The sequence below is a fragment of the Lontra canadensis genome, unplaced genomic scaffold (genome assembly GCF_010015895.1).
Source record: "Lontra canadensis isolate GAN:19392208 unplaced genomic scaffold, GSC_riverotter_1.0 scaffold11, whole genome shotgun sequence".
Taxonomy (NCBI): domain Eukaryota; kingdom Metazoa; phylum Chordata; class Mammalia; order Carnivora; family Mustelidae; genus Lontra; species Lontra canadensis.
Genome location: NW_022631005.1, coordinates 334,933 through 347,019, shown reverse-complemented (window position 1 = coordinate 347,019; position 12,087 = coordinate 334,933). Strand labels below are relative to the sequence as shown.

At 38.4% G+C, this 12,087-nt stretch overlaps 1 protein-coding gene across 2 annotated transcripts in view; it reads left to right on the top strand.

The window, feature by feature from the left end:
- The window catches only part of CHN1 (chimerin 1), a 204,742-nt gene that overhangs the window by 43,390 nt on the left and 149,265 nt on the right, over nucleotides 1-12,087 (top strand). For both annotated transcript variants that reach the window (XM_032855932.1, XM_032855934.1), the window contains 2 exons: nucleotides 4,643-4,681; nucleotides 10,267-10,322. In XM_032855932.1, the coding sequence (XP_032711823.1) occupies nucleotides 4,643-4,681; nucleotides 10,267-10,322 (95 nt within the window). Of the gene's footprint in view, nucleotides 1-4,642; nucleotides 4,682-10,266; nucleotides 10,323-12,087 lie in introns of those variants that run through there.

Genomic DNA, 12,087 nt, shown 5'->3' with positions numbered 1-12,087 from the left:
TATATTATTTAACAAATGAACAAATAACAATTTAACAAATTAACATATAAAAATTTGTTAAAACAAATGAAAATAGGAGCGCCTGGGTGGCTCAGTGGGTTAAAGCCTCTGTCTTCGGCTCAGGTCATGATCCCAGGGTCCTGGGATTGAGCCCAATGTTGGGCTCTCTGCTCTGCGGGGAGCCTGCTGCTTCCTCCTCTCTCTCTGCCTGCCTCTCTGCCTACTTGTGATCTCCTCTGTCAAATAAATAAATGAAATCTTAAAAAAAAAAAAAGAAAATAAATTAAAATGTGTCAGTTTTAATTTGTAATATAGTTAATATCAGTAGATATTAAAAGCTCTTTAGAATTCAGATTTTTGAAACCAAAAGTTTGAGAACCACTGCTTTAAAAGATGTAAAATATTTAAAAGAGAACAGACTTTTAATGGATTACAAGATGAAGTCCTTTTGATGTAGTCAAGGCATCTTCAAACTGGAATATGTAATAATTGATCATATTGGTTTTTAGTTGTTGGGTGTTTAGGTTGAATACATACATTTTTTTAGTCTTTTTTTTTTTTAAAGATTTATTTTTAGAGAGAGAGAGAGTGTGTGAGCATGAGCAGGAGGGGCAAAGGGAGAGAAGAGAGACTCTCAAGCAGACTCTGTGCCACGTGGCCCAATGCGAGGCTCAGTCTTATGACCCTGAGATCACAACCTAAGCCAAAACCAACAGTTTGAGGCTTAACAGACTGTGCCCCACAGTTTTTTAGTCTTAAAAGTAGTATCACTACTTTTGGGTGGTGCAGTTCATCAAGGGATGACTTTTGATTTTGGCTCAAGTCATGATCTCAGGATCAAGAGATCGAGCCCCACGTCAGGATCTGCCCTCAGTGCAGAGTCTGCTTGGGATTCTCTGCCTTTCCTTCTGCCCTCCCTCCACTTGTACTCTATCTCTCTCTAAAAGAATAAGCAAAATCTTTTAAAAAAAGAAGTAATATTACAGTGATATTCTTTTATATTGCGATTCTCCTAAATATCCTTAAATTCCTAGAAAGAGAACAGAACTGCTGGGTCAGAAGATACACAGAAGGAACAAGCATGAATTTTTATATAAATTTAGGGGCCAAATATACTCCTGTGGTGGTGGTGGTGGTGATGGTGGTAATGGTAGTCCTGGTGGTGGTGATTGGTGGTTGTGGTGGTTAATCAGCTCCCCAGGTAGTAGGAAGTTCAGTGTCTTCCTCTTTAAGCAGCCTCCTCCTCCTGCAAGTTTGAGCCCCAGCAGTCTTACTCAGTCCTGCAGTGGTCCCATCCTCTTCCGAAGGCCAGAAAGAGAGGTGCACTATAATAGTACACTTTCTGTCTTCCTTATCACTTTCTGTCAGTGTTAAAGACCAGCCCCATATTGTTTGTTGATAGTTGCTTGCCTAACTGCTGCTAGGATGCTCTTTCTGGTCAGACTTGGCCCATGTCACAGTAGTGACCCCACTTGGAGGTCCAGGTGGCGGTTCGTTAGTTCATGTTCTTACCCTCAGTGATTCAGTGCTGGGGAGGTTGAGGACACTTTTCTCATCAACCCCATGCTGGGTCAGAATGAGCCCATAAGCCATTTGGGTGGCTCTTAATCATCAGTTTCAGTTAATCCATTTCCAAGGTCATTTTATTTCAGGAATGTCCTCGTCTTTTCTTGCTAGTGGATTTGGTGTGAGCTATGAGCCTCTTCTATAACAGAACTCCTTAACTTTGAGTCTGAGGAATCAAAGAGTGGGGTATTGTTTCTACCCTTCCAGAAGAATGTAGAGTCCTGACAAATCAGTCTCCCCAACTCTAGCACCTGATGCTGCTCGCTAAGAGGCTGGGGCATGGTTTTCTAAACCATCCAGCCATGTCCCCTCCATGGGCTCCTTTCCCCTGAGTTCTGAGGACAGTGGTGCTTACCCATTGACTAACTTTGTCAACAAAAAGACCAAGGTGACTTAAGATTACCAGCCTTAAAATGAGGAAGATTGTCATAATTTTTAAGTGTTTTCTTTTGAAGAGCATCTTATTTGAGCGCTGCAGCAACAGATAGCTATTAAACACTTCTAAAGGCTTTGGACTTGTGTTGCTAATTGCACTCCAGAGAGGTCGGTCCAGTCTGCACTCCCATCAGCAAAAAATAGATTGCTAGGAAAAGACTTCTAAAACCCAAACTTGACTCTTAAAAGTCATTAATCATTAGAATTGTTTAAATATTACGGGAAACAACAAACTTTCCTCCCACTAGTTCTTGGTTACTTGTTAAATGCTCATTTTATTTGGCCACAAAGTTGTGATCTGTAGCATCTTGAATCGTGTCTTCTGTAATACAGTAGGATACAGGGAAGAACAAATAAGAAGAAAATGCACAGCTGAAATCATTGACAATGGCCTGCAGCTAATATGGTAACAACACTGTGTTTTTAAATTCACTTTTGGTGAGGGCAGGCGAGGGAGCTCATTTACTAAAAGTCTCCTAAGTGCAGGGTGCTCTATGTATGACACCTGGTTTGGACCTCACAACAAATCTGTGTTGTTACTGTTCCCATTTTAGACGATGATGTTACTCCATAGATAGTAAGATTCAGAGAGGTAGTAAATTTCCTAAAGTCACACAGCTTCAAGTAAAAGTTGATGCTCCCTAAGAAAGCCCTATTTAGGACTAGATGCACAATTCCCCAAGGGCAGAATTTTGAGAATTAGCCTCTTTCTCACCTTCTCCAAAGTCAAAGGAATCTACAGAAGGCTCTTACTGCTTCCGTACAGTCTTTGCACAGGGTTTGTAAGGAATTAGAGCCAACTACACAGTTAGAGGGCACAGTCCCAAAGGCTTCCCTGAATTCTGACACCAACTGCAAGTTGGAGGAGGTTCCCTCAAACTTCCCTCAGGCTTGATAATTCACTGAAAGGACTCCTAGAACTCAGAGATCACTGTTAATACAGTCATGATTTATTATAGAGAAAGTGCAAATTGAAATCAAGGGAAGAAGCACATAAGATAGGGTCCAGAAGAAGTATAAAACAAGGAGCTTCCCTTGTCCTCTCTGTTTAAAATGGCCCCCACACGTAGTGATGTCTGGGGTTGCTAAGCTCTAGAAGGCTGTGATGTATCTTACGGAGAAAGATACAAGTGTTAGATGAGCTTCCCTGTGTCAGGAGTTAAAGTGCTGTTGGCCATGAGTTCAGTATTAATGAATCACAATGTTTATTAAATAAGGTGTCTTTAAACAGAAGCACAAATAAAACAAGGTTATGTATTGATGGGCTGAAGAGAATGTTGTGACCAGAGGCATACAGGAACCTAATCTTGTGTTTTCCACTAGGAGCAATCGTTCAACGTTCACTTATGCGGTGTTCAAGGTGGCCTCTGTGGAATATAACTAGGACAAATAATGAGAGCCAACTGTGTATTGCTGTGTTACTTCGTTACTCATTTATTCATGTAATCTTTTATTTGTTCATTAAAAAACACATTTGAGCAATCCTTCAGAGTGCCAAGCAATTTCTACATGGCTTAGAATTTCCTTTTTTGTGTTCTTATGCCTATCATTAGTAGTCTTGCTGTAGCCCTCTGGCTCCAAATATTTGTGTGGTTTATTAGTGAAGTGTTAATATTTTAAAGGCTGAGGGGAATGATGAGTTTATTATCATTTTTACTTAACCTACGTATGCTAGATCCAGCCTTCGCGATAAACTTTCCAGGAATTTTCTTGCCTCCTTGGAGACCAGGATCTTTTGGACCTGACTCCTTAATGGGTTTATATCGGGTGCCAGCAGAACCAGGTGACGTAGCTGGCCACAGATTTCCACGTTGCTGTGTCTGCCAATTTAGCTACGTGATCTTGCAGCAGAGCTTCAGACCAACAGATTTAATACTGAGCTGCGCTTTACTGATGAGATGCCAGACCACACTGGTGCCTCTCCTTTTTCTAATTCCCCCCTCTCCATCATGTGTTTGTATTCCCATCTCTTTCACCTCTTTACACTCCTAAGTCCTCATTCAGGCAGAGTGAGGGGAGATGGACTGAAGAGCAGATGTTCACCTCATGTCCTTTGTGGGTCCCTGGATGCATTGTCTTCCAATGGAATGTTTCTCATTTCTTGGTTGTGATTATCCATGATGAATGAAGAAGTACCTTGCTGCTCTTCTCTCCTGATGTTAATAAAACCATTTATACTGGAATCCCCCAAATGTGATGGGGGAGGTACATCTCCGAGGATTAAGTGTTTCCTGGTCAGTATTACTGAAAAAGAAAAATTCCAGTGATTTAAGGGATCTTTCAGTGAAATTGTTATGGGGTTATGCCCGAAGATGCAAAGACTTTATTGACTATTAGTGACTGTGAGAAATGAGTTGCAAAAATTAACCGTGGTGTTGTTATGTGATAACCAGTTGGATAAATACAGTAACTTTCTTTGAAAATCTTTGTGAAACTGTACTCCAAGAAAGTAAGGACCAAGACTAAAAAACCTGTGAATGCCCTTTAGAGTCTAACACAATGCCTAGGACACATAGACCTCAACAAATATATATTAAATATATGTTTAAATATATACTGTTATAGCTTAATTTTATTATATTAAATATATGCAATTAAATATCAATATTCAATAATGTTAATTTTGTGTTTATTCTTCCAGATACAGATGAATATAGACCTCCTGTTTGGAAATCTTACTGTAAGTATACAAATAATTTTAAATTGGGTGGGTTATAGTGCTTTATAAGTGATAGAGAAATAATAAGATCATTAGGAAGATTCATTTCATTTTATACCCATTATTGAAAAATTAATTTATAGCAGGATTTGAGAACAGCCCAGAAATAATTGTGGGAAAACAGGAGTGTTTCCATAAGGTGTGTCTATGGTTTGCATGTCTGGAATGTATCTCATCCCTCTGAGTTTGCGTGGAATTCCATATTGAACTTGAGGCCACTTGTTTTCAGTGGCTGATAAAAACTAGTTCCAAGAGAAGCTAACTAAGAATTCGAGCAGTATAGTTATTCTCAAATCCTAATTCTTTGTATGAGAAAGTACTGTGTAAGTGATAAGTCAGGAGGCCATCTTGATAGAATGAGTGGGTGAAAAGAGGCCAAAGAAAAGAGGGTTTTCGCATGTGTTTGTTTTTTATAGGAATTTATAGTAATTGCATTTGAATTTGAATTCTATATTGCTCTTTAAAATTTGCATTAGAATAAAAACCGTTTCCCTTTAAAGAGTCTAGGTTCTTAGTCCTTTATTTTCCCTTCCTTTCTCCCTAGAGGATATTATTTCTTGAGGTAAAAGATATTTCAGATTTTTAGGAAGTGGAAAGAGGATTCATATAACCAGAGTAGCTTTAAAAAGAAATCCATGAATGCACTATTGCAGACACCAGCACTGGAAGGTTTGTTTATCTATAAAGTTGGATAAGCAACCTGAGAAACCTGTACTTTAAATACCCATTTTTAACATCTTCGTAAATGTTGAGTTATCCTCAATTTGGTATCGGTACATTGCTGGAATTTGCTGACTGAAGGAGCAGCGATTCAGATTCTTGGTTTTATGTTCCCAGAACAACAGATAGATTTATTTTAATAGGTTGCTACTTTGGGCTAATTATAGTAAGTAAAATATGAACAGTCTCTAAAAATATTGCCATAGAGGCTTTTTCCCTCATCCCTGCTGGTGCCTTTTTATTTCCGGGGAGTATAGTTCAAAGAATGTATAAAAATGACTAATGTTCTTTATTTCTTAGAGATTTTATCTCATTTTCTCATTGGCTAGAAGCCTGTTTAAGATTCTTGTCTGCATTTTTCGGTTTTCAGTTTACGTTTGTTCCCTTTTCTCTGACTTGTACCTTGCGCATTTTTTTGTGTAAGAGCATCTGTGAAGCCTCACATAGTTATTAAATCATGGTGGTGATTTTTTTCCCCTTTCAAGAATATTGAGCACTAAATGTATAGGTGATTTGTATTTTCTATATCTCTAAATGTCTTACAGTAGCTACCATGTTTTTTAAAATGGCATTTTTTGTTTTGGTGACAATTCTACTGAATTTTATAGTTTCTTTTAGTAATCTCAATGTCTGAGCTCCACCCAACATAATTCTATAAACTTAAAAATATGAACCAGTAGGAAAATAAAACCAGCAAGATGCCTAAGTTGAGGACTCTTTTTTTTTTTAATAAGATTTTATTTATTTATTTGACAGCAAGAGAGGGAAAACAAGCAGGAGGAGTGGGAGAGGGAGGAGCAGGCTTCCACTGAACAGGGAGCCCCATGTGGGGCTCGATCCCAGGACCCCGGGATCATCACCTGAGCCGAAGATGGACGCTTAAGGACTGAGCCACCCAGGTGCCCCAGGACTCTTTTTAAATAAATATAGTTTTATTGCCTTTTTAAAAAAGATTTTATTTATTTATTTAGAGAGCACGAGCAGGGGGAGAGGCAGAGGGAAAGAATCCTCCAGCAGAGTCCCCATGAATGCAGAGCCCCATGCAGGGCTGGGTCTCATAGCCCTGAGATCGTTAACTGAGTGGAAATCAAGAATCAGACCCTTAACTGACTGAGACACCCAGGTGCCCCCATTCTGTTGCTTTTTGATATAAATTGCTTGACTTAAACCAGGACCCTAGCCTGTAATAAACGAGGCGAGTAAGCCAAGTGGCCCAGAGGGGAAGTGGAGCATGGATGCCCTGTCTGCAGGGAGTGGATCATAATGAGCTCCCCTTTATCGAGCACTTGCTCAGATGTTGTCACATTATCTGATATTTTGGAAGTGGAATTCTCTTTTACCTTTGTTGTTACTGTTAAATCTCTTAATTTTTAAATGTTAAAAACAATTTAGGGCACCTGGGTGCCTCAGTTGGTTAAGTGTCTACCTTCGGCTCAGGTCATGGTCCCAGGGTCCTGGGAATTGAGTCCCGCATTCAACTCCCTGTTCAGCGGGAAGCTTGCTTCTCCCTCCCTCTTTCTGCCGCTCCCCTTCCTTGTGCTGTCTTTTTCTCTTTCTGACAAATAAGTAAATAAAATCTTTAAAAACAGACAAACAAAAAAGTTTAAATTTAGAAAACAGCAAGCCAAACATGTGAGCCTATTTTGACCTCAAGATACCTAAAATCGTGATCGTCGAACTTAACAATTTTGTTACTGTCTCCGGGTACTGAGAAATTCACTAATGACAGTATAAGCATTGACATTTCTAAGGCGATTGAAAAATGTTAAGTACTCTAATCATATATCTTCTCATCTTGAATTCAGAAGTTAATTTTTGGTGAATCATTTAATGATTGTGCAATTTAAGTTTCACCTGAGTTCCAGTTTAAATTACCAAGAATTCTAAATTGAGAAGAGCCTAAATTAGTCAGTCTTTATTATGGTGACCTTTTCAATGGTCTTTCTGATAGATATTCCTTGAATTCATTTGTTACATTCAGTTCTACAGTAGCTGAGGTCCTCCTTCTATGTTAGTTGTTAAAAATGGATCTTAAAGGTAAACCAACCATTGGTCACAAATGAGGAAACATTTGTATAAAAATTGCTCCTTTCCATAAAGCTCAGCTATACCCTTTGAAAGGCTGGTTAAAACAAAGGCTACAATTCCCATGTGAGGATATTATCACTCCTTTTTTTTCAAATTGGCTTATCTTAATGTGTGCTTAGTGAATGGGTAAATCTATAACTGGCGATAACCATATACTTCAGTATTTGTGCTTTGAATCAAAATCGATGTTTTATATTCTCTAGTAACTTTTAATGTCCTTCTTGACTACCATTCAGTTCTCATAATTGAGTTTCCATAGGTGACGGTACTTTCCCAAGCATTTTCTTGGTAAAGAAAAACTGATCTTTTGAGGATTACTAAGAGTGGAAATGTGCATTGACTTTTCACATGGACTAGTTAGTCATATGGAGGAGTGGACCTGAAGAATCGTCCCTTTGTGCAAATCATGTGTTGGCTTCTGTTAGCAGGATGGAGATTTATCTGGGTGTGTCTAGGTGCTGTGTGTGTTTTGTCAGTCTCAGGACTGGACAGACTTGGTCTCTCCTCTTTCTAACATTCTCCGAGAGCTGAGAACTAACTGTTCCTTCCATGTCATCTCTATCTTTAACAACGTATTCACAGGAATATTTTTGAAAAATCGACTTTCACAATAAAATACGGTTATCTAAAACTATTTTTAATATATGAAATGTCAGGCATTTTTGCAACGAGAAGGAAAAGACAAAGGAATTCTTTTCTATCCGTAGAATTTCATACATTATGAGGGAGTGGGTTTTGTTTATTTTTTTGGTTTTTAAGTAGGAAAGCTATGTCGTCTTGGTACCTTTTAAATTACATTTCCCTGGTTTTGGTGGTGAATTCAAGAAACATCCTAGTAACCAAATATTAATGTAAATAATTGTATGTATTTGTATCGGTCACCTATGTATATTAATAATCTTTATTGAGTGTTTTCTAGGTGTTAGCAACTATTTTACATCTCCCACATATAATAACTTATTTAATTCTTTCAGTAATCTGTGAAGTAGAAACTATTATTATCTCCATTTTACAAATGAGGGAAACCGAGGTAAAGTATGCAGGGTTGGTGGTAAAGCTCCAGTGTTCAAGCCCCAAGTGATCTGTTTCAAGACTTAAGATTCTTAACTGTCATAGTATATATTCCCTTTACAAAGCAATACAGAACAGTCAAGTGTGTCTGTATATGTGCTTGGTGTATATTTTGTGTATATACAATACATATATAATGTATATAGTCTAATTATATATGTGTGTATATATGTATAGTGTAATTAAGTGTTTTCCATATGTCCCTATGATAAATATAAAAATATCAGAAGTGGAGTCTATATAATGATGTCCAATTGAAATTTTTTTTAAAAAGATTTTATTTATTTATCTGACAGATAGAGAGTACAAGTAGGCAGAGCAACAGGTAGAGAGAGAGGGAGAAGCAGGCTTCCCGCTGAGTAGGGAGCCCCATGTGGGGCTTGATCTCAGGACCCTGGGACCATGACCTGAGCTGAAGGCAGATGGTTAACTGACTGAGCCATCCAGGAGCCCCTGCCCCGCTGAAATTTTTTTAAAAAATGATTTTATTTATTTATTTGATAAACACACAGCGAGAGCGGAAACACAAGCAGGGGGAGTGAGAGAGGGAGAAGCAGGCTTCCCGCTGAGCAGGAAGCCAGATGAGGGCAGGATCCCAAGACCCCGGGACTACAGCCTGAGCTAAAGGCAGATGCTTAACGACTGAGCCACCCAGGGGCCCCTGTCCAATTGAAATTTAAGTCATTCATTATCTGACAATTGCAGAAAGCTGGTTAGTTTGATGTTATGGTGACAAAATGTCTAAGTATTTAAATACATTATTAACTTACATTCAATTATATGTGATTATGTATGTAGAAATAGAAGGAAAAAATACCTCCAAGAGATAAACTTAGATAAACATAAGCATACTCTCTCTGATGACTACCACTTTTTGTTCTTTATTTCTTCATTACAAATCAGAAAGTCTGAAGCAAGGGTAGAATATCATAGTATTGGTATCACTCTAAAAATTACCCTCCTCAGTAGTTAACAAAGTTCCTTCAGTACCTGAATTCTATCTTGTGCTGCACTTGCTCTAGTGGAAGAAACGGTGGTAACTTTGGCTCAGAAATTTTGTTTTTAGGGGAGATTATCTTTGAAGATAGACGTTTGCAGTATAAATAGGGGAGAAAAGCAGCACATCTGTTACTTCTAACATAAATCCTAATTTTAGCTTCAAGTTTGACATGTAATAATGTGCTTTAAGAATATATAACCATTATTGGCTTATATGAGAGACATGATTTATGCAATACATCCACCAAGAATTGGAGAAAATAAAAGACCAGATTATGGAGAACACAGCCAAATACCCAGTACTGATTTGTTAAGAGGTAAAAAGACATTTGTATGGATTTTGATTTTTCTATTTATGCTTGCTTTTGGGCTTTCATTAAGTTTAGATTGTTTTGCTTTCTTTGCATTGCTCTTAACAAATTTTAATTTAATAGCAAATAGGACTGTACCATAGTTTTCTTGGGAATGTAAAAAAGCAGCCAATTTGTGATTCCTAATATAGTCAAACTTTCTACAAAAGGGACATTTAGGATTATTTGTGTAGCAGAATATTAGAAAAAACCTGAATGTTTGTCCATAGGAGACTAATTGAATAAACTCAAACACTTAAAAGAATAAGGACGATTTCTATGAGCTCATATGGAATGATTTACTCTCTGTCTTTACAGTGTATCAGTTGCAACAGGAAGCCCCTCATCCTCGAAGAATTACCTGTACTAATGAGGTAGGTGTGACGCAACTGTTACAACAAAATGTCTCTCCGTTGCCTGTTTCCTGAACTTTGACCTCCCTGAGTGGCAGGGTTATTTGTGGGGTTAGCCAATTATGTTTGTTAGCGCGAAGAAATTGTACTTGAATGCATTTTTTGTAACATTGAACTGCCACTTTTTAATGGACTATTTAGAACACAGTGTGGAATGGGACATTGTAGTTTCAGATGATATTTAGTGTTCTTCTCAGTCAAGTCATATATTCTTCCAGTTTTCATTTTTTATTCTTTTTGGAACCAAGTTTGAAGGCATTATTTTTTTTTTGAAGGCATTATTGAAGTAACTTTTCCATTAAGAAAAGATTTAAATTGTGGTTTTAAAAATGCGCAGGAGACACAGTTCACCAAAAAAGATATGACTTATTAAAATATGTGAAATGATATTCAGCTTCATGAACAATAAGAGAAATGCAAATTAAAATACACGGAGCGACCACTGTCACCTTTTCAAATTGGCAAAAGTTCAAAAGATTCGAATAGGCTTAGCTAGTATGTCTGTGAAGAAACAAACACGCTCATATATGGCCAATACGAATGTGAAGGGCTAGGATACTAGGAGGGTTTTATGACAGCTCACAAGACTGGGCCTGCATTTACCTCCCAGTCCAAGTTCTGGTGGTTTACCCTCATGAATTTCCGGTACAAATAGGGAATTACATATGCCCAAAGTTGTTTATTATAGGATTACTCGTAACAGCACAATATTAGAAAACACCTAAACTCTGTCCATAGGAAACTGATCAAATTAACTGGGATATTAGGAAGAATAAGGAAGATTTCTATGAGTTGATCTGGAATGATATCCAGATAGAAAATATATATAGAAAAAAAAAAGAAAATATATACAGAGATATATATAGACATTGGAAATATGATCATTTCGGTCAGACCCACTGCAATAAAGAGTCAAAGGAGTTTCTTTGTTTTCTAGTGCGTATAAAATTATGTTCACACTACACTGTAGTCTATTAAGCATGCGATAGCATTATGTCCGAAAACACAACGTACGTGCCTTAATTTAAAAATACTTCATTGCTGCAAATGCTGTCATGGGAGCTTTCAGTGAGGGGTGAATCTCTTTGCTGGTGGATGTCCATGCCTCAGTGCTGATGGCTGTGCCTGATCGGGGAGCTGGTTGCTGAAGGTGCAGGTGGCTGTAGCAATGTCTTAACGTAAGACAGCGTGAAATTTGCCACATCGGCGGACTCTTCCTTTCATGAACAGTTTCTTGACAGCATGCGATGCTGTTTAATAGCATTTTACCCACAGCAGAACTTCTTTCGAAATCGGGGGTCAGTCCTCTCAAACCCTGCTGCCTCTCTGTCAGCTAGGTTTATGGAACACTCTGAATCCTTTGTCGTCATTTCCACAGTCTTCACAGCCTCTTTATCAGGAGTAGATTCCGTTTCAAGAAACCACTTTACGGGCGCCTGGGTGGCTCAGTGGGTTAAGCCTCTGCCTTCGGCTCAGGTCATGATCTCAGGGTCCTGGGATCGAGCCCCGCATCGGGCTCTCTGCTCAGCGGGGAGCCTGCTTCCTCCTCTCTCTCTGCCTGCCTCTCTGCCTACTTGTGATCTCTGTCTGTCAAATAAATAAATAAATAAATAAATAAATAAGAAACCACTTTACTTTGTTCATTCATAAGAGTCGACTCCTTATCTGCTCAGGTGGCAGCATGAGATGGCTGCAGTGCCGTCATATCTTCAGGGTCCACTTCACG